Raw genomic sequence first — 20,383 nt, 5'->3', positions numbered from 1 at the left:
GCTTTTCGTCTAGGGCCGCCGGCGGGGATGGGAGCCGCAGTCTATTCGCCGGCGTCAGTATCAGAGTCGTCGGGAATCATGACAGGCCGCGAGGCTGAGGTGCCCACCGATGAAGACCCTTTAGCCGCCGCCGCCGAAGAATCTCTCTTGTTCTTGCTTCCTTTCGGCCGCCCACGGGGCCTCCTACTTGGGCTGGGGCTTCTGCGAGGGCGTACACGTATGGTGTCGTCGTCGGTCCTTCTCCGTTTGAGAGGGGAGGGCTGAGTTCCCGGGCTCAGATGAAGGGCTCCAGAGCGTTGGTGGAAGAGGATGAGGTTCTTGGCGTAGGAAACCGGGATCATGACCTCTTCAGTCTCTGGGTCTAGCCTGTAGACTGCGCCGAGTGATAGTTCGTCGTCAGGCGCAAAGGCGGCACGACGGGCAGGGCTTGTGATTGCTGCCACCCTCAACGCGCCACTGCGATGGTGCTGAAGTACCATGTTGGCGACATGGCCCGCTGCTATCATGACTTCATTCGTCTCCTCATCGATGCGGTACACTATTCCGAAGGATAGCTCTTCCTCTAGCTGGGAGTCCTTTGTTGTTGTAGAGGGCGTTGGAAGCTGAGCAGAGCGATAGTCTGTACGGCGGGATGGTGTGTGAGGGCTGGCATTTCGGTTACGCCTATTACTTGCCATGATGCCGCTGGCTGTCGCCGAATTCGTGCTGGTGGTAGAATATCCGGGGTCTCTCGGCGTCATCCATGCTTGAGAGAACATTCCATACTTTTTCGGAGCTGGCTTGCTCGGGGTAGAGAGCGAAGATGAACCAAGGACGACATCATCATTATTCTTCCCCTCTGCTGCTTGCCGTTTGTCCTCCTTTTTCCCTCCTTTAGCTTCCTCGAGCTTCTTGAGTCGTTTCTTTTCATCGGCCTCCAGGGCTGAGAACCAGATCAGGTCTTCGGTCGTAGCCGTCCCAGCCAAGACTTTAGCATCGTAGATAACTTTCGCTTTGTTGAAGTTAGTGGCTTTATCTGTGTCGATACCGGCTGTGCTATTCCTCGCCCGACGCGCCGCCCTTCGTGAACCGCTCGACTTTCCACCCAACTTATTGGACCTGTGAGCCGTCGGACTGCTTTGGACCGATTCATCTGAATCCGACTCGGTCTCGCACCGAATGCCTCCTCCCTCAGCATTTTCATTGACGTCAGGATATTTCTTGTACCTGTCCTCCCAGTACCCTGTCTTTGCGACCTTTGGCATGAATCGGCGATTGCTGGGCGACTTCGGACGGCGACGAGCAGGGCGAGTTGGCCGAGTTGAAGGCCCGTCGCTATCACTTGACTCGGGCGGCGGTGTTGATTCATACGCAGCGCCGCCCTTCCTCTCGTTGCGAGGGTATGATGGCGTTGCTTCTTCAGACTCACGCGGTATGAATAGACTCTCGTTGTCCTCTGCGTATGGTTGCTGAAACCCGCGCGTCGCTCGGGAAGAGCTCTCTTGCTGGCCCATGTCAGAGTGAGGTATGGGATTATGCGCCGCGAAATGAACGGCGGCACTGGCTCTCAAAGCAGGTGCTGATGACGGACTGTATCCAAGGCCTGATGAGGAAGCGCCGGCAGTCGTGTCTCGGACCGCCATCCGGGTGACGTGCGGCGTAATTCCTGTAGCTAGATGGCGCCTTGAAGTAGGCGTCGACGGTTGTTGATTATTAGCGGCCATGGTTCGGGTGGCATTCGAAGAACAGTGGGTGAATGTTGAGGTGTAGAGGATGAGGTTGGGGAGAAGAGAGAAAGTGCGCGGTGGCCCTTTTATGTTGGATGCGCAGCGCCGTCAGACGGGGAAGGTACACCTTCAAATGCAGGGAATCGAACAGCTGCTGCAAAGTTGGCAGTAGAAGGTGGACGTCGCAGACGTGGATGCTAACAAACCTAGGCCATGTTATCGGATCAACAGAAAAGCCTCCACCCGTCGAACACTTCACTGTCTTAACGTAAGTCCTAAGTCTTAGACAACAAGAAAGACACTGGCGAGACGACCACGCAGTGCTAAGATTGTCATGTCATTGAGCGGTTAGCTTTTCCGTTAAAAACATATATCTGGATATCGCATCATGATTCTATCCCGTCCCTAGAGCGCCATGCCATGCCGTACTCCGTAGAAAATGCCACTGAAAAAGAACAAAATGTCTACTCAGAATCGTCCTCTGGTAGCACCTCATCAGCTCCGAGGCCCATCTCGCATCCTACCCTCCGCACCACTTCTCTGATCCCCTTACAGGCCGGGCTGTCCGGATAAGCGTCGAGGAAACTCTCTCCATAATCGCACGCCATGCCAATCCTCGGATCCAGCGGTACCGCGCCCAGAAATGGGATGCCCTGCTCCTCGGCCATCTTCCTGGCTCCTCCCGTCGACGGCCTGAAAATCTGGCTTTGGTGCTTGCAATTCGGGCACACGAACCCGCTCATGTTCTCCACGATGCCCAGAATCCTGATGCCCGCCTTCCTGCAGAAATCCACCTCCTTCCTCACGTCAAGCAAACTAACCTCCTGCGGCGTGCTGACCAGCACCGCGCCATCCACGCCCGCCTCCTTGAGGAACGAATTGACGCTTAGATGCTCATCGCTCGTGCCGGGCGGCGTGTCGACGATGAGGAAATCCAACTCGCCCCACTCGACGTCCTTCAAAAACGTCTTGATCAGCCCGTTCTTCTTGGGCCCGCGCCAGATGACGGCGTCGTCGCGGTTGGGCAGCATGAACTGCACGCTCATGACGCCCAGGTTGTCCGCCACCCACACCGGCTCCATGCCCGTGCTCGTCACATGGATCGTCTCGTCCTCGACCCCCATCATCTTCGGGATGCTCGGCCCGCATATGTCCGTGTCCATCAGCCCCACCGCGCTGTCGGCGTTGGCCGCGAACGCGTGCGCCAGCATCACGCTCATCGTGCTCTTGCCCACCCCGCCCTTGCCCGACAGCACCAGGATCTTGTGCTTCACCCCGGCCAGCCGCGATGTGATGATGGGTATGTCCGGGTCCGGTCCCTTGGGCGCCGACGCGCAGATGGCTTGGTTCGGGCATCCCGCGCACGAGTCGGCCTTGCCTGCGTTTTGCGATTCGGGCCCGGGGCAGTGTTCCGGCTCGGGCGCCACGAGCTTGGGTGCCGCTTTGAGGGGTGCGTCGAGCGCAGCGGCGCCTTCGGAGGCGGTCGTGGGCGGTTCTTCGAGGGAAGGCGCCATCTTGGGTGGCGAATGTGGGCGCGAGGGGCTTTTGCGAGGTAAACCGGGTCGTAGCGGGAGTGTGTAGGCGCGTCTTGGCCGTCAAATCTGAGGATACTGGTTTGGAGCGGTGGTTGCGGACGTAGACGACGGAAGTGTTAGTGGAATTCTTGCGGGTGGCGAGCGCGGCGTCATGTCCCACTGCTGCTTGGTAATGCCATCCGATGCCGCTCTCATAGGACCCTTGTGCCCCGCATCACGTGCATTTCGTCGATCATCCAAAAACTTCATCAATCATAGCAGGCTGTTCGCCTTCTTCATCGATAATCTACGCAATGTAGTCTCTATAGACGCCAGAAGCTAAATCAACCCCGTTGTTTTCTGTGACCGCCATGACCTCTCAAGCTACTTGCGCAGCTTCAGCATCACGTACGGGACCTCAACGTCCTCCTCAGTCGCGTCCTCTGCCGTGATCTCGAAGATGACGTTCCTCTGGTGGTCCGGAATCTTCTTCTTCGAAATAGTCTCAACGAGCTCGCTCAACCTGCCGGGAGAAGTTAGCCTGATATGGAATCGGGGGTCAATTTTTTCTTACTTGAGAGGTAGCCTATCCTTCAGCTTGCTCGGCGGGTAGAAGCTGGCATACAGCAAGCTCACGCCTGAGCTGATCATCGTGATGCTAAGACCCTTCTTCTCGAAGTCGGCCAAGAAGTCCTTCAACGGGATGTCCTCAACCTCAAACCTATCCCATAGCTTGTCGATCGTCACATCGCCGTCGGGACCCTTGTAGCTGCCCTTGGGGCTAGCAATCGGCTCGCTGAAGCCGAAGAAAGGAAGCGCCAGGTTGACGAAACCGTTCTTGTACTGCTCAATATCCGTCTTGCCGTCCAGGATCTTGTAAATCTCCAAGTTGACGAGACCCGTCACAAGAGCCGTTGTCGTCGCAATAGCCGGAATAATCTTACCGGCGATGAACTTGGTCTTGTGGCGGTCGGCTGCCTGGATCTTGTAGTTCTCGGCACGCAGGTTGCTTGCTGCCGTGATGAAGTCAATGTGGAAGTTGGTATCATCATCTTTCTCGAACTCGACCGGCTCCAGCTTGAAACCCGCGAGCGACTTGGGAGCCGGTAGCGCGTCGACGATCCTGGAGAGATCGTCGTTGGAAGAGCCGCTGCCGGCGTTCGGGTCGGGATCGCTGTCGTTGGCCTGGATCTTGACGCCAGGATCAGGCTTGAAGTCGGGAACAATCATGTTGTCCAGAACCTTCAAGTACTGCTCCTTTGCGAAGCCCTTGGGGCTGATCTTGTAGTTGAAGGCATGCAGATTGGCAGCAGCCTCGATGAACTTGAAATGAGTGGGGTTGCTCGCATCGAACTTCAGTGGGTCGGGAGCACGCTTCGGTCCCGACCAGAATGGCTGTCCGCTTGACGTCTTCGAATCCTTGGGGAAGTTGTAAAGTAGCTGAGCAATGTTGTTGTTGTACTGCTTTTCGAACTGGTGCCTGGCCCAGATGACGCAATCCTCGAACGTAAGGGGCTTGTCCGTTACCAAAAAGTCACGGAGAGTCTCCAGGGTCTGCTTCTCGTTGCCCGACTGCTTCAGAGCACTACCAAGATAGTTCGGCTGCGTAAGGTACATGTTGACCACCTCTGCCGGCTGAGCAAAGTAGCTGTGGAAGAGATCCTTGGCCCAAGCGATAGTGTGCTCGATCCGGTTGGGGAAACTCTTAAGGGTGCACATGGGGAATGACTGCTCCGGCGGATCCTGAGAGCTGGAGTACGACTCGGTGATGTGTGGAAGAACAACTTGGGTGTTACCCTTGGTTCCGAGGGTGCCGCTGTCCAGCAGTGGCTTGCGGAAGAAGACGCAGCGGCGGTCCACGTAGGTGCGGGCTTCCACGTTGTCGAGAGCATTCGTCACGGCAGTCAGGTTCTCCCAGAAGTCCTCGTTGAAGATGTGCTCCGTATCGGCACCAACCCTGTCCCTCATCGTGACAATGTGACCCTTCAGGTCAGGGTTCATGGCCTGGACAGCCTCTGCTGCGCAGTCGCTCTTCAACTTTCCAACATCCTTGGGCCTGAACAGGAACTGACGGTTGAGGTTGCTCTTTTCAATCTGGTCCATGTCCGTCACCCAGATCTTGCCCTCAGGGCCAGTTGCAACACCCATCATTGCCCAGTTCTTCAGCATCTCGCATCCAATAGCTCCAGCGCCAACCAAGAACTCCTTAACATTAGCAATCTTGTCTTGGAACTCTTTACCGAAAACGGCAATCTGACCATCGTAGCGGGTGCCCAGGGGCTTGCAAGTCTCCTCAGAACGAGTAGAGGATGCAGGCAGTGATTCGAGCGAATCGAAGTGCAACCATTGGACAATTGGGTGGAACTTTCCAGAAACAGACTTAAGGACTTCCTGCGCAGCCAGACCACCGTAGAAAGCGGCGACAGGGCTAATATCGCCACGGGCCTGGTAACTGAGCTCCTTGATGAGCTTCTCGTCCAATTCGACCTGCTCCTCGCCCTGAGCAGCCAGCGTTTGGGCAATCTTCAAAACCTCGGCAGCGTCGGCTTCGTGGTGTGGGCGCGGGAACTCACCGTTGTGCTGCTCTGCAAATGCGTGCAGAGCCTGCACACCGACGTGGAGTTGGGCGGGACGGTCGAACTTGGCAAAGTCAGACATCATCAAGGTAGGCTTCTTCAGCTGCTGGCTTAGAGGCTCAAAGTCCAGGATCTTCGGCATCTTGACCTGGGAGTACAACCCGCCACGCTTGTATTGGCCCAGTCCAGAAACGTCGCCGATGCTGAAGGTATAAGGACCGGTAACCTTGATCTTGCGAGGTGCGGCATCGTTGAGGGCCTCCATACCCTCAATCTCGGAGAAGGTGACGAAATCGCCATCCTCGAGGCCGTGCCTCGTCTCGTCCAGAGCTGAGACGTTGCCCTCATCGTCGATTCCTGCAACAATGCCGCTCAGGACATTTTCACCGTTGGGGTCTCCGACGGTGAAGTTCTTGCCAAAGTCGGTGAAAATAGTTCCAAACAGGCCGTATGTATCGGTGATGACGACATAGATGCCGTTTGCGTGGCAGTAGTCGGCGATGGTGATCTGGTCGGTGAGCGGCGTGTCGGTCAGAACCACACATTGGAACTGCTTTAGCTGAGCGAGATCCGAAGTGAGGTCCTTGCCAAGAAACTCGTTGACGGGCACATAAGGGTTCAGTTCGGATACACGAGGGACGGTCACAGACGCGCGTGGCTTGCCGACATCTTCGGGGTGGAGGAAGAATTGTGCCGACAGGTCCTGGATTGTGGCAGGTTTGGGGTCGTAGAGGGTGAGCGACTTAACGCCGGCAAGAGCGATGTTCTTTGCGATCTCGACACCGAGGCCGCGCAGACCAACGATAAGGATGTTGGAGGAGCCCATGCGCTTCATGGCCTCGTGACCCAGCACGTAGAGCTGCCTGCTGTACAGCGACTCATCGATCTCGCCGGCGGCATCCTTGAGCTGCTCGGCAGCTGCGGCAGGATTATCGATCTGCATTTTGTCCTTGAACAAACGGGTGAGCAGGGAGTTGACATAGCACTGCAGAAGAAGTCAAGTGTAGGCGACTGTGCAAACGGCAGCGGGGTAAGCTGCGCGAGAGGCTGCCGAGGGTGGCTGGCTTACCGTCATGGCTTTCTTGACTGGACTCCCAAGGTCCTCGGATGATGGCTTTCTCTTCCCCAGCTTGGCTGCTCCGTTGGTGTTGGCGTCCAGCGTCGCGGGGTGTGGCGATGAGGACGATGACGTTGTGTCGCGGTGGGGCGGAATTGTGACGGGAGGATCCAGGCGCACGGAGCGGTAGGAAAGGCGGGAGAGGAGTGATGCGCGGACGAGGGGTGGCGGCGTCCGGATGAGAGTTCTGTAGAGAGCGTGGGGAGAGCGTTGGTGTTGAGAGGAAGCAGAGGAGCTGTAGCCGGCGTCACAGCGGCGAGTGACAGGGCTGGGAAGCTGCCGCGATTACACAATCAGCCCCACCTCGCAGTCTGCCTGAGGCATCAACAACGCTGCCGTAAGCATTTGCTAATGCTGTTTTTTACTCCAAGCCATCTCAGGGTCTGCATTTGCGGCACGCTTCCATCACCATGGGTCGTCGCACCGAAGCTGCAATGTATCTAGGCCCTGCAGCACGTTCGGCGCCAAGAAACTACGCTTGTGCCTCAGGCCAACGATCCGTCTGCATCCTGGACGGATTTTCCCATAATCGACTATGCCCTGAAAATCACATGCTGCTAACCGCCGCATCGGCACTTCTCAAGGACCAAGAAACGTCTGAGTCGGAATCCGGGCTCGGAGATGGGCAACCCACAGAAGACTAGCACCGTCTACCCCAGGGCGAGCAGGTCACGCGTCCACGCTTACTTTACTTACGTGCGCAGCATTGCTCGGCAGCCATCTCACGACGTGACAGTGCGCGAGCAAGTCTGAGGCTGCTGCAACGCGACATCTGACGCTACCCTCTGCCGTGCTAGCTCCTGAAATCTTAGAGTACCGAAGATGGCCGCGCTAGCTGCAAATTTCTGGCATTCAGAGTTGGTGATGTAAGACATTTGAGCATGTGGCTCGACGAATCTGTTGTTATCATAAGATGGTGCCTCGCGAGACCGGCCCGCATCGCCTTAGGTCGAGAGCCACTCGTGCCATTCGTGCGTCTCAACAGATCGGACCTAAAGCGAGGAATGAGGCTCCTCACGGACAGCTGGCGCCCGCGCGGACTTGAGACACGGTGGCCCGGCCCCGAACAACGCACTTGCCAACTATGCATACGAGGGCAGTCCACCCCATGTTGGAGAATTTGGGAGTGGAATGGGCGGACGCACGCGCAGAGGGGCCAATGACGCCATCAGGAATCCCGTCTGGCGGCATTATTGCCGCGGCGCGGAGAACGTGGTCGCGAAAAAGTGCGCTGAGCAGGCGGACCGGGAGGGGTGCCAGCCAAGGATCGGCAAGGCGACGCCGGGCGGGAAGCAGCACAGACGCCGCGCCGCTCCCCAAAGCGGCAGGGCTGGATGCGGACATAGGCCCCGCCTATCTCCTTCTGACGCCTCGACCCGCTCCGAGTTGTGATCTCACCTCTATATCCAGCCTGTGTCTCGCCCGGCGCTGAGCCTTCTCCGGATCGCCCGAACCACCTCCCGGCCGCCGCTGCCATTTTCGCCGCCAGTTTCGCCGCCCTTGTGCGCACGGCCCGCCGCCGACCGTGCCATCTGAGCCCCTCTTGCACATTCCTCCTTATACGCTGCTCCGCTCAGCTGCTCGTTCGTTATTGCAACCTGAATCCCCTCGCTGCTGCCGCGCCGCCCTCAAGTATGTGTCCAGTCCTTTTCCCCCAGTTTTTCCGCCATTCGCTCCATCCCGGAACTTCCTTGAGCTTCGTAGAAGCCTCAGAGTAGCTGCCAATCACAGCCACCTGCTTCGCTTGCAGCTCCCCCGCCAGCTGGAATTGGCTGACCCCGGATCTAGACGATGCCTTCCTTACTTGATTTGTCAAACGAGCTCCTCCATGAAATTCTTCTGGAGGTTGATCCCAGAGACTTGGCCCGCGTGGCCCAATGCTGCCGCTCATTACACACTTTCATAAATGACAGTGAACTCCTTTGGAAGGACCTCTATCTCCAGCATTTTGTGAGCCCTGGATCTACCCGTTCACGCAATTCTTTCTGACCTCTCTTTAGGATGATCCACGCCTGCAGCGGCCAGACGTCAAGCTTTCTTGGCAGGCTGAGTTGTCTCGGATGTGGAAGCTGAACTTGCTTCTTTCGTCAGAAAATATGGAATTCAAAGTCAGTGCTGTCAGGCCAATCCACTTGGCATTGCTAACGGTCCCAAGAAAGCAAATTTCCCCTTCATTTCCTCGGCCATAGACGATCTCATCGCCGTATCTTCATCCGCCCAGCCTTCCTTGACCTGTGGCTTTTTGTCCCGCCATTTTGATGATTTCAGCACGCTTAATAGGGATGCCATATTATGTGGCTCTTCCCTTTTTGGTCAGGCTGGAAGCGAAGACCAGCAGCCTTTTGACGACGAGTGTGACCGCCAGATGAGTGCGAAATTGCACGTCCTCAATGGTGTGCCCATGGAGCCTTCCAAGAGAGGAGCGAACCCCGTCCACAGTTATGCAAGATCCAGAGTGTACGATCTCCGCCGTTACACGGATGACACTTTATGGGGCCCGTTCATGGACGACGGCTCTCAACGAGTCGACTGGGAGAAGTTGGAGAGCATTCTGATTGTCTTGTCCCACAACATTAACCGCTTTTGCGAACGAACCTACGGACGGTTTCGTCCCATTTGGAATGTTCCCTTTACCGGCGTCTCCACAAACAGTTTTCGCAGCAAGCCACCATTTAGGTTCGAGGACAACGATGAAGACGACGATTCCGGTATGTCGGAGGCGATGCATATCATTACCCCGGCAACGTCAACAGATGCACCAAACTTCCAACGCGTGGATTCACTCCTGAACAATGCGGGCTCGTTTCTCGAGGAACAGGATCCGTACGGTGTTACTGGAACCTGGGCAAGGGTAAGTGAAGGGTAATCCAACCAAATGAAGCAAAGCTGATGAGCCGTGATAGATTGTCTGCTTTCTTGGTTAGTGGCCATAGCTGGTCCACGGCAAACGTGCGTTCGTGCTGACGTCTCCAGACTATACTGATCTGTACCACTTCAACTTTGAAAATGATCCGGTTCCGGACGATCAACCAAGGGAGCCAATTTCAACACAAGAAGCCATTCGCTTCATCACACTCAATCTCCGCGTCAGAAGAATCGAGCCTCCCGGCCCTGGTGATGGGCAAGAGCTCCCAGTTGTTCATTTCACAGGCACTTCCCGTTCCATGCATGCTTCGTGGGACCCCAACGCCAATTCGAAGATCAGAGGTATATTTTGCAGCCTTCACTCAGCCGAATCGATGTTGATGATTGCGGCAGGCACCGTGCGGCAGACCCCCGAGGGTCACGTTCGATGGACATCATTCTCGATTTTCCACGGGTAAAGATCTCCAATCGCAGACGGAGTTCGTCGAGTTGGCTAACCGATTTGCTACAGCGAAGAGCGGTGGCGCAGTGAGTGCGTGCAAGTAGGAGGGCTACGATCCGCGCGCGGAATGCTGGGGACGTGGTTTGACAAGTGGGTGACCTGAATCTTGCGTCAATCTTCGATGCTGATGGATAAGCAGGGACTATAGCCCCGAAGGGCCGGCGGGGCCGACGGCATTCTGGAAGATCTCGGACAGCCTCATTAAGAGCGATCAAAATCCTCCGCTCCTCCCGTTGTCCTGAACAGCGTCGCAGTAAGTCTAGTGTCAGTTTCCGCTCCTGGTTCAACGCTTGAACTGGTGCGAGAGCGAAGTTTTCGTTCCCCGATGGTCGGCGCCCTGGTGAAAGGGTGGGTCTCTAGTCGCAAAGACAATGCAGCAGAACTCGATCGGGGTAGAGGCGCACGTATCGGTCAATGGATTCTCGAGATGTTGCCGGTGCTGATCTGTTGGCGACAAATCGACGGTGGGTTGGGTTCAGCGAGGTCCTGGCGGAGATTGGGACGTTTTCGACTCATGCAGAACGATGGTAGAGACAGCAACACGTCTACACCAACAATAAGCATGAAGATCCTGCGACTGAACTGTTGGCTTGAAGCTTGCGAAGGAACGATACGAACTGTGCACCCCTAGCCTTGAGTCCAAGATCGTCTAGCGCCGCCACCAACTCAAAGTAGTATGGTCCAGGTTGCAGCAGCCGGCCGGCGTCCCGAAAGCCGCACATCGTCACAGGCCCTATCCTAATATGGCAATCCGGGTAGCTCTACTAAAGACAGCGTTTTCAAGCACCTAAGATAGTCGCCCCGTCGCACGCCCTTGCCGGACTGTCGCCGACTTGCGGACACGCCAAAGTCGTTTAATATGGCCAGCCCCAAATCTGCGCCGCCCAGGCGGACGCGTATCAGCGCAGCCAAAGCCCGCACGGCCTGTGTCACCTGCAGGTAAGAAACCTCTGTACTCTTCATTAGCGAACCTGGATCATGCCTGATGAAGCGACTGATCATGGCCAAGAAATCGGCGCGTCAAGTGCGACGAGCAGCGGCCAGAATGTGAAAGGTAAGGCTCATTATCCTCGGCTGCTGTGTGGACGGCGGAACAACAAAAGCCTCAGTGGAGCCCCGAAAATGCTCCTGCGCCTCCTGTTCCCCCAGTCCTAGATCGGCCGCCTGACAGTTCGATCTGCTTTCTCTCCAGGTGCATCAGCAACGGTCGGATATGCTTTGGCTATGCGACTCCCTCAAGCGAGGGCCTGGTTGCCTCCCCTGTGCGGTCGGCTAGCGCAACTTTCGAGCCCATCTCACGGCAGCTCTTTGACTCTGGCGCCGCTCCCCAAGAGCGGCGAGCTCTGGACTTCTTCCTTTCACGCACGGCACCCCAGCTCTCAGGATACTTTGATGCGACCTTCTGGAGCCGGCTTGTGCTGCAGTTCGGGAGGTGCGAGCCCGCCATCCAGCATGCAGTCATAGCCATCAGCTCTGCTCACGAGCAGTGGGACGTAGAGGCCCGAGGCCTGGAGGTTTCGGATGGCTCTCGCGGGCGCTTTACGCTACGGCAGTATAACAAAGCCATTGCTCGCCTATCCGAGCAAGCATCTGGCGCCCCCCAGCCGAGCCGCACGCTACTGCTGACGTGCGTCCTTTTCGTGTGTCTAGAATTCCTCCGCGGCGACACCAACATGGCCATGACGCATACGCTCAATGGTCTCAACATCCTTCGGGCCTGGCAGGCGGACGTCGCGAAACAGAAGCTGAAGGGTTTCTCGGACTACCAGAAAAAGGAAGAAGAGTTTGTTAACGAGAACTTGACCCCCATCTTCTGCAGGCTGAGCGTCATCTCGACCCTTTTGGGAAAACCAACCCCCATCGTCCGCTCGAAACCTCCCTCGATGGACGGCAGCGAACCGCTTCCAGGCGGCTTTTCTTTCAGCACGCTGAACGAGGCGAGAGACGCACTCATCGACATTCAGAATTCGGGGCTGCGTTTCATGTGGGCCACCATGGAGAAGAAGTACCAGGGGACCATTGCAATGACCGAGATACTTGAGCAAGTCCGCTTGGAGATGAGGCTGGCAGAGTGGCATCGTGCACTTGATGAGTTCGAGGGGCAGGCTGTGCGGCGACCGAAAAGCCAGATCACCGAACAAGCAAGGACCGCCGAAGAAGACAGCCTGATCATCTTGCGCCTGCTCTACTACGTCGCGCACATATGGCTGTCCAGCTGCCTCTCCCTAAAGGAGACGGCCTACGACGCCTTCATCTCCGAGTTCCAGCAGATTAACGCTCTCTCAGCCAGGCTTCTGTCGCGCCGTAGACCGAACGTGTCGTCATCCTCAGCCTCCTACTCCACCTCGTCTTCATCTCTCTTCGGGGCTTCCTCCGGAACTTTCTCCTTTGACACAGAGCTGGTCGGCCCTTTGTACTTCACCGCCATCAAATGCCGCGACCCACCCACCCGCCGCCAGACTCTTGCCCTGCTGGAGCAGTGCAACAAGCGCGAGGGCGCAATTGACTCACGCCGTGCCAGTCAGCTCGCAACGGCCATCATGCAGATCGAGGAGGCAGGCATGCAGCTCGCAGCCCAATGCCGCGTCACCCCAACCGACGCACCAGCGTCCCAACCATCCCACGATACCGGTTCGCCCTCGTCCTCGCGCCTCGATACCGCCGCCATGTTCTCTTCCTCCTCGCTGCCGGCAGCAGGAGAAAATACAACCGCCCACCGCCATCACCACCAACAACACCACCCCCACCGCTACCCCAAACCACAACAACAACAACATCATCACCACCACAATCACCTACCACCAGAGCACACCCGCGTCGCCCACGTCGTCGGTCTCCCTACAACCCTAACCGGCGACGCTGCCGCCGCAGCCGCTTCCGCTTCCGCCGCCGCCGGTGGTGGTGGAGTCATGCCGCCATCCGTCAGCCGCCGCCCGCACGAGGCCTTCAACGCCGCCCGCCTTCCGCCCGAGGGCAACCGCGTCCTGGCCTACTACGAGCCCGTCATGCTGCCGTCGGACCGCGCGCTGCCGCCGGGCGTGCAGGCGGCCACGGCCGCGGCGGCGCAGGGCCAGGGCGTGGGTGATGGCGGTAGCTTGGCGTACAGGACCATGGCGGGCGTGTTTAGGTGGGACGGTGTGTTTAGTGGTGGTGGTGGTAATGGTGCTGCTGTTGACGGCGGTGGTCGGGGTCGTGGTGGGATGCCGATGGCTGTTGGTGGTGCGAGTGCTGGTGTTGGGATGGGTGGGGGGCACGGGGCTGCTGGGGGTGGGAGTCGTGGCGGCGGCGGTGGTGGTCATGCGCAGAGAGGACGTGGGCAGGGGCATCATGGACAAGGACAAGGCCAGGCGCAGGGGTACGCACCAGGGCAAGGTGAGTGGTGGCTGCAGCAAGGGCGTTATCCTCCTCATCATCATAATCAGCATTTTTATGAGTAGGCGAGGTGGGAGATCCCTCGCCATGCCTACAAGGCGGTGGTTATTACATGTTTGGGTTTTCATTGCGCCGGGATCCTTTATCTTGGCCGTGTGGATATGGCTTCTCGTTAGCGAGGGACAGCGTAGGTGTGCGGGAGTAAGAAGAGTTGGGCGGCGCGTACTTGTTGATGCTTTCGGTACCATCATACGGCTAATTGGGGTTTGCTGGTTCATACGTTCCCAATTCCGGATGAAGTGGATGGATAATGTATGCGTTGAAGTTTCTGCCTGTGATCAGAGTGCAACATGTGAATCATAGCTCCAGCTTCGTAGTGCAGCTTGTTTTGCCACACATGATCCTCAAGCATGATGAGTGAGTATCTACAAAGCCTAGCATGCTGCTGTTTAGTTGATGAACACGCACTAATAGCGACTTACGTTAGTCGTAGCGGCGACAAGTTAAGATCCCAGCATATGATGATGGTCAATATACATTCTCATGGCTATGGGCTCATGCAGCATAGGTTCATTGAGCTTTACTACAAGAAACGCCATACTAGTCCCAAACATAGCGATGTCCTTACCAAATTAATCTTCGTATTGCAAATTTACGGTCACCTTGTCAGCGCTTATCGAAGCAGAGCTATCACTAAGATTCTGCGATCTTGGGACGATGAGACTACCAGAAAAAAGAGACGGGAATAAGATAGGCTAATAAAGATAGAAGAAGGGGAATCAAAGAATCTCATCCCGCTTTGACGCGATTATTTGACCTACCAATCCCCATCACAAAAGTCAGACCCCCCTTCGTAAGTCCATCCACTCGGCGATACCACCTCAATTTCCTGGAGTCTAGCTTACGCTCAACTTCTTCAGAAGAACATCCTTTGAGGTGAAGTCGAGGACGTGCACCGTACTCATCGAAAAGCTCAAGTATTTTGCGACGATCTTCTCTCAATCTCTCGTTCCTAGAGGGAATACCCCCGTCAATAAAATCAAGTGCGATCGCCGTCCACGGCGACGATCGCGCTGAATTGTAGGAATTTGGGTCGACGCCAAGTTGCAGTAGCGTTTCAACAGCCTCTACACAGCATCTTTTCACGGCAGCGCGAAGTGCAAGGCGCCCGTAAAAGGGATACTTGAGGTTGCGGTGAGACACTGTGTACCGGACACACGAGCCAAGCTTGTAAGAAATAGCCCATATCAAGAAGTCTGGGTAGGGCCCAGATCGTAGTGTATCCCAACTGAGAAGTTCGAGATCTAAGGCCGAGGGAAATTCGTCAGATACGTGTTTGTACTCGTAAATCATCTCGAAAAGCCTTTCAAGTTCAACTGCGACTCTTTCTCTGCCTAGCGCTTCTTCCGCACCGAGCTTCTCAACAATCTTTGCAGCCACTAAAAATTCGGTCATGACCGTATCCCGTCTTGCTGGACGGCGCTCGCCTGTTCGTTCAACGGACTTTAGGTAGAGAATGGAGGAAGCACCAATCGCTCGGAGCGGGTCAAAATTGTTCTCGACGCGTCGAAAATATTCTTGAATGTCTAAACGAGAAACAAAATCCCGAACGGTCCGGTGTAAGAATTCGACCGTGGCTTCTGAACCTTTTGTGGAATATGATGGGACTTCTATAAGGCCTTTGCAACGACTATTGGGGCGACGTCTGGCTGATTCTGCTTGGTAACGTAAGCTGTCTGCATCTAGTGACTGGAATTTAGCAGAAATAGCTTCATCCAGGTTGTAATCGACGAATGACATGACCAGTAACTTCATCGAGAAACGCAATTCTAAAAATCCAAGCAAGACTCGAATCATACGGCAAGCTTGCTGACGGTAGTGTGAAGATTTATGGTCATCGAGGATCTTCTGGAACAGATTCTCAAGATCAGGTGGAATTTCCCGTAGCCTTTTGTGCAAGTCTGCCAGCGTGCAACCGTCGCGGAGGCCCTCCATCAACGATTGGACGACGAGTCTGTCCCAAAGAAACACGCCAGCTGCTTTCTCCAGTATTTCCGAGATGAGTTCTTCAGCGCTGCTTGGATGAACATTCCGAAACTCGATGAACATGCTGCTTTCTTGCAACTTCTCGGCAGTAAAGATTCTGATATCATGTGATGTGAGTGTCTCGACTCGGAGGTATGGCAGTGACTTGAACGCATCCTCAAATGCGAGCCAAGGTCTGCTGGCCACACAGAGCTTGACATTCGGCCTTCTTGACACATGTATGATCCATTCCGCGAGTTCTTTGCTGTTACCGTCAAATTCATCAAGACCGTCGATCATGAAAAAGAACCTGGCGGAGTCCATGGATACAAGGCTTTCGAAAGCTTTTTGCAGTTCGGACGTGGACCAGGGGCGGAGATCGGTACCGAATAGTTCACAATATCTCCAACGGTCCAGGAAATGTCGCGGAACATCAGATGGATTATCTTGTAGAGCATCGTAGAGAAGCGTCCGAAAAAGGCCATCTCTAGACATCTGCATTGCCGTTCCTGAGTTCCAGAAGAAGAACCCGGCCCTAGTAAGATTTCCAGGCCTTCTCCATTTTTGCAGGTGCTCAATGGTTCGGGGGTCGTCGTACAGGTATTTCACCAAGGTGGACTTTCCTGAACCCGGTTTTCCTGTGATCCAGAAGAGATTTCCGTCGCCCTGTAGCCAGTCTACAAATCCGATTTGAGACCGCCTTGAGTCATCCTGGGAGCTCGATGATGAAGACTGTGCGCAAGGATCCCTGTGCTCTACCTGATCCTTGAAGATCCATTCGAATGTTTTCTTGTGCGCTTCTTCGATCTGCTCATATCGACTTGCGAAATTGGAGAACCGGAGATGTTCGAGGATTCGGCGTTGTTGGAGCTGGTCACGATGTTTCGCGGTAGAGTCCGAGAAGTATGTAGAGAAGCTTTCCAAGTCTTGCTCAGTCTTGAACTGCCAGTTCCTCTTGTGGAGTTCTTCGATGAATTCACGTCGGAAGTTGTCGTCTGGGTTCCAACGTGTATTGTAAAGCAAAATTGCGCTGGATTCCCCTTTCAGATTGGCAAACTGTGATCCAGCCGATTCGATGCGCTGTCGGAGAGCGACCAAAAGAGCAGTGTCGATTTGGCTTCGATATCTTTCCAACCGGTCAACCAGAGCCCGAACTTCCTTCTCTTTCCAAACTGTGAGGACTGCCTGTCTGAAGGAACTCCATCTCGCTTTAGAACCTGACCCCTTAAACCTCTGCACAACCCCTAAGAGCTCATCCGCTACCTCTTGACATCCGGCACAAAGATCTTTCAGTTGCTTATCTGCTTTCGTGAGGTGATATTTGCCGTCTTTAACCTCGCGGCTGAGTTCCAGAAGGCTCATCGAGATAGCCTCGAGTTCCACAATCTCAACCGCCACCCCATCTGCAGAGCTGTGGATTTCGCGAGTCTTAGACAACAGGTCGCTCGAAAAAGTAATGAGCTGGACGATGCTTGAAGCGAGACCGATGGCACTGGCAGGATCCATCTTAACTGAGCGTGTTTAGTGCAAGCGAAGAGACGAACACAAAGCAAATCGAGCGGGTCAGGCTGAGAGATCTCGTGCATTAGCCGCGTCAGCACAGCCTATTTTCTTTTACGTGGTTAGTATACACGAATCGGATTGCAGCTGCATGCAGCTGCAGCTTTTGTAGCACCGTGGCGTTTTAGCGCTGTGACACCCTTGACCTTCATAGAGGGGTATCGTAGCCGAAGTTTGGCATGAACTTATATTTCGCTCATCATGGCTAGTCGAAGCTATCATCCAGATGTAAATGTGAAATTAATAATTATACATTTTCGTTCGGACGACAGCTTCTGGTACCCACGTGCTGTTCCTTGCGAAGGAAACTGTTGAGGCATGATTAACCTAGGGTCTGGGTACCTTGTGTTCTTCGTGCTAGCCTTCGGTTGCAATTCCCCTCTGTTGGGGGATGAATACGCTGAGATGCAATCACACAAGGGCTACCCGTTCATCAACGGATTTTCATTGACATGCAGGGGCCAGTGCAGATACTGAAGGACGTAACGACTCTTTCCCCTTCTTCCCTGCACAGAAACACCCCCAATAGCCAGTTTACAGAGCTTCCAATATTCTGCCGGCCATACCGAGCACTTTCTCTTCTTCTAACCTTCTCGCCACGATCTGTAGGCTGATTGGCTGGCCATGCACCGCTTCTGCATCATCTAATTTCGCGTCAGAACAAAGTAACACGGCATTTCACGCAACACAAACTTACAATCCTCTCTAGTGACCTTATCGAATTCGCTAAAAGGTTCGCGGGACTTCTCCTCTGGCGACAGCCCATCCACCGCCTTGTCGACGGCCATGCCGGTCGGAAACGACACAGCAGCATAGTCCATGCAGTTGTACACGCACGTATATCCCACGTACTTGAACTTGCTGTGCTCGACCGTGGCATACGGCGCTGTTGGGCAGATGATACCGTCAAGGTCCGCAGCGTTCCAACGGTCGAGATAGCGCTTCTGCAGGTCCGTCCGCTCAAGATGGATCTGCCACATGTCGTAGACACCAGTTTCCGTCGCTGTCTCGTATGCAGCCATTTCAGGGCGGAAAGGTTCGTTGGTCGAACCTAGGAGCTTGCGGACGGATTTTCCACCGTCTGCGAGGAACATGCGTTGCTTTTCAATCGGTCAGTCTTGCGTGCGGGTATGAGATTTCCATTGCGGGGATGCTTACAATCAAGCTTCCCGCTTGTGCGTGCATTCCCTGACTTTCCCACTCGATTATTTCATGCCCCGCCTTCTTGAGTTTTTCTACAGTCTCTTTCAACGCCCTCTTCACAGGTGGCGTCGGCATGACAACATCGTCATGCCACAAGACAGCCAACTTCAGTTTCTTCGGAACCTCAACCTCACGCCATGGAATGGGCACACACTTCGGGTCTTGCAACCACGGCTGGAGGCCCACGACCGTCTTCGAGTACAGCAACACACTCTCCAACGACGGCGCAAGCGGGCCATTGACGCTAGCCACTGCTTCCTGGCCGGCCAGGCCAGACTGGGTTTTCAGGGTCGGGAACCTGCCCAAGCTAGGCCTCAGCGTCCAGATGCCGGTGCAGGCAGCGGGGATGCGCAGAGAGCCGCCAATGTCGCTGCCGACGCCCAGCGGACTGCCGCCGAGGACGATCAGGGCGCTCTCGCCTCCGCTGCTGCCGCCCGGGGTCAGGGCGCGGTTGCGCGGGTTCGTGGTGCGGCCGAAGACGTTGTTGACCGACTCGGCGATCATCATGGCGGTCGGCACGTTCGTCTTGACGTACAGCACGGCGCCAGCGGCGAGCAGCATGTCGACGAGGGTGCTGTTGTAGGCGGCGGGCTTGCCGACCAGCGACGCGAAGCCGAGGGTGGCATCCTTGCCGACGACGTGGAAGTTGTCCTTGATGGATATGGGGAGGCCGTGGAAGGGACCGACGAGCTGACCGGTCTTCTCGAGATGCTCGTCTCGGGAACGGGCGGTGGAGATGGCGAGGTCGAAGAGGGTTTCGGAGAGACAGTTCGTCTGGGAGGGCTCAGGTCAGCATGTCTTCCAAAAAGTAATGCGCCGAAGCAATTCGCAAGCTCGTTCGGAGCTCCGGAGAAGTTTACCAGCTGATGGGCAGCTGCGGCCCTCTTGCAAAAAGCGCGGGTGACTTTTTCAGAGGTCCATTGGCGAGTCTTGAGCTTCTCGAGCAATTGCGCAGCAGGAGTGTTGGTAATTTCGAGCTCCTCAGAGGTAAACCAGCCAGACTGTTCCGGGAAGCTGGTTACGTCAAGCTGGGTATCCGGCGGCAGCTTGTCTGCGGGAATGCGCCATTCTTGCGGGATGGAGTCGGATAGCTCCTGGCGCTTTTTGGCGGCGATGTCCTCCCAGGCTGACATTGCGTTAGGAATACTGAGTGCAGGTCGAATGCAGCAGCGAAGAGAGGACTCACAGTGGTTCTTGTGCAGTGGATGTAGTGGAGGACCGGTGCGGGCAGCTGTCCCACCTTTGGCGCGCCGTCGGCTTCCTTCGGTCTACTCCCGAGCCGACTGGCGGATGAGCCCCCGACGTCATCCATTGTTACACAGGGGACTAGAAGAAACAACCGAGACTGTGTCGTCGTCGGATAGAGTGAGGAGCGTGTGGGTGGCAATGGAATAGTGTCGGTCTTGGTTTGCTCCCTCCGTCTCTTTCTCATACTTTTCTCCCGCCTTGGTAAGTCTGCTGCCCCTTTCTCTTTTTCCGGGCAAGCGGTCTGCCAGCGATGCTTCGGCAGTGTTATCGTGACGCGACGGCCTTGGAAGTCGATCAGCCGACGGTGGACGATATTGCCTTCCCCGCAACGGATACTGCCTCCGCACGCACGGCAGCATGCGCTGGGCGGGGTCACGGCGGGGGCCGCTGGTCGGAGACACCATTGAGCAACCAAACCACAGCCATAGAACGATGAAGTTGATCAATCTTCCTAACGCGGCACAGCAAGCAACCATACCATCGGCGCGAGCTGCAGCGTCAGGGAGCATCCGTGCGCGTCGACCCGCTGACTCGCCTGCATCGCCGCTCTATCTTCCCACCTATTTGCGACTACACCCCGGTCTCTTATCGCCCTATCAGATCTGATCGGTCTCGCTCTGCCGGCAATCTTCGCCCTTTTCCGTTCGAGCTCTCTGCTATCGCCGCCGCCGTCGTCTGCTCATTTATTGGCCTCG

At 55.8% G+C, this 20,383-nt stretch overlaps 6 protein-coding genes across 6 annotated transcripts; 2 read left to right on the top strand and 4 right to left on the bottom strand.

Moving 5' to 3' along the window:
- Nucleotides 1-41: 41 nt before the first annotated feature.
- LTHEOB_2310 (uncharacterized protein) lies at nt 42-1,244 on the bottom strand (the record flags this gene model as incomplete). Its single annotated transcript, XM_035511109.1, has 1 exon — nt 42-1,244. One exon carries the CDS (start codon nt 1,242-1,244, stop codon nt 42-44), a length of 1,203 nt encoding a protein of 400 aa, XP_035364019.1.
- A 926-nt stretch (nt 1,245-2,170) lies between these two features.
- On the bottom strand, nt 2,171-3,220 carry LTHEOB_2309 (Cytosolic fe-s cluster assembling factor nbp35; the record flags this gene model as incomplete). Its single annotated transcript, XM_035511107.1, has 1 exon — nt 2,171-3,220. One exon carries the CDS (start codon nt 3,218-3,220, stop codon nt 2,171-2,173), a length of 1,050 nt encoding a protein of 349 aa, XP_035364018.1.
- A 384-nt stretch (nt 3,221-3,604) lies between these two features.
- Nucleotides 3,605-8,104, bottom strand: LTHEOB_2308 (Ubiquitin-activating enzyme e1 1; the record flags this gene model as incomplete). The annotated part of the gene is made up of 4 exons (XM_035511106.1): nt 3,605-3,743; nt 3,795-6,781; nt 6,866-7,100; nt 7,989-8,104. The coding sequence occupies 4 exons, from the start codon at nt 8,102-8,104 to the stop codon at nt 3,605-3,607; spliced, it is 3,477 nt and encodes a 1,158-aa protein (XP_035364017.1).
- Nucleotides 8,105-9,278: 1,174 nt separating this feature from the next.
- On the top strand, nt 9,279-10,522 carry LTHEOB_2307 (F-box domain cyclin-containing protein; the record flags this gene model as incomplete). Its single annotated transcript, XM_035511105.1, has 7 exons — nt 9,279-9,621; nt 9,667-9,764; nt 9,817-9,832; nt 9,887-10,120; nt 10,172-10,232; nt 10,290-10,370; nt 10,420-10,522. 7 exons carry the CDS (start codon nt 9,279-9,281, stop codon nt 10,520-10,522), a joined length of 936 nt encoding a protein of 311 aa, XP_035364016.1.
- A 617-nt stretch (nt 10,523-11,139) lies between these two features.
- Nucleotides 11,140-13,717, top strand: LTHEOB_2306 (C6 zinc finger domain containing protein; the record flags this gene model as incomplete). The annotated part of the gene is made up of 3 exons (XM_035511104.1): nt 11,140-11,219; nt 11,290-11,334; nt 11,473-13,717. 3 exons carry the CDS (start codon nt 11,140-11,142, stop codon nt 13,715-13,717), a joined length of 2,370 nt encoding a protein of 789 aa, XP_035364015.1.
- Nucleotides 13,718-17,771: 4,054 nt separating this feature from the next.
- On the bottom strand, nt 17,772-19,573 carry LTHEOB_2305 (Fatty-acid amide hydrolase protein; the record flags this gene model as incomplete). Its single annotated transcript, XM_035511103.1, has 4 exons — nt 17,772-17,881; nt 17,935-18,337; nt 18,396-19,214; nt 19,301-19,573. The coding sequence occupies 4 exons, from the start codon at nt 19,571-19,573 to the stop codon at nt 17,772-17,774; spliced, it is 1,605 nt and encodes a 534-aa protein (XP_035364014.1).
- Nucleotides 19,574-20,383: the final 810 nt, after the last annotated feature.

Source organism: Lasiodiplodia theobromae (genome assembly GCF_012971845.1).
Source record: "Lasiodiplodia theobromae strain AM2As chromosome Unknown scaffold_6, whole genome shotgun sequence".
NCBI lineage: Eukaryota > Fungi > Ascomycota > Dothideomycetes > Botryosphaeriales > Botryosphaeriaceae > Lasiodiplodia > Lasiodiplodia theobromae.
This window is presented reverse-complemented; position numbering and strand designations above follow the sequence as displayed.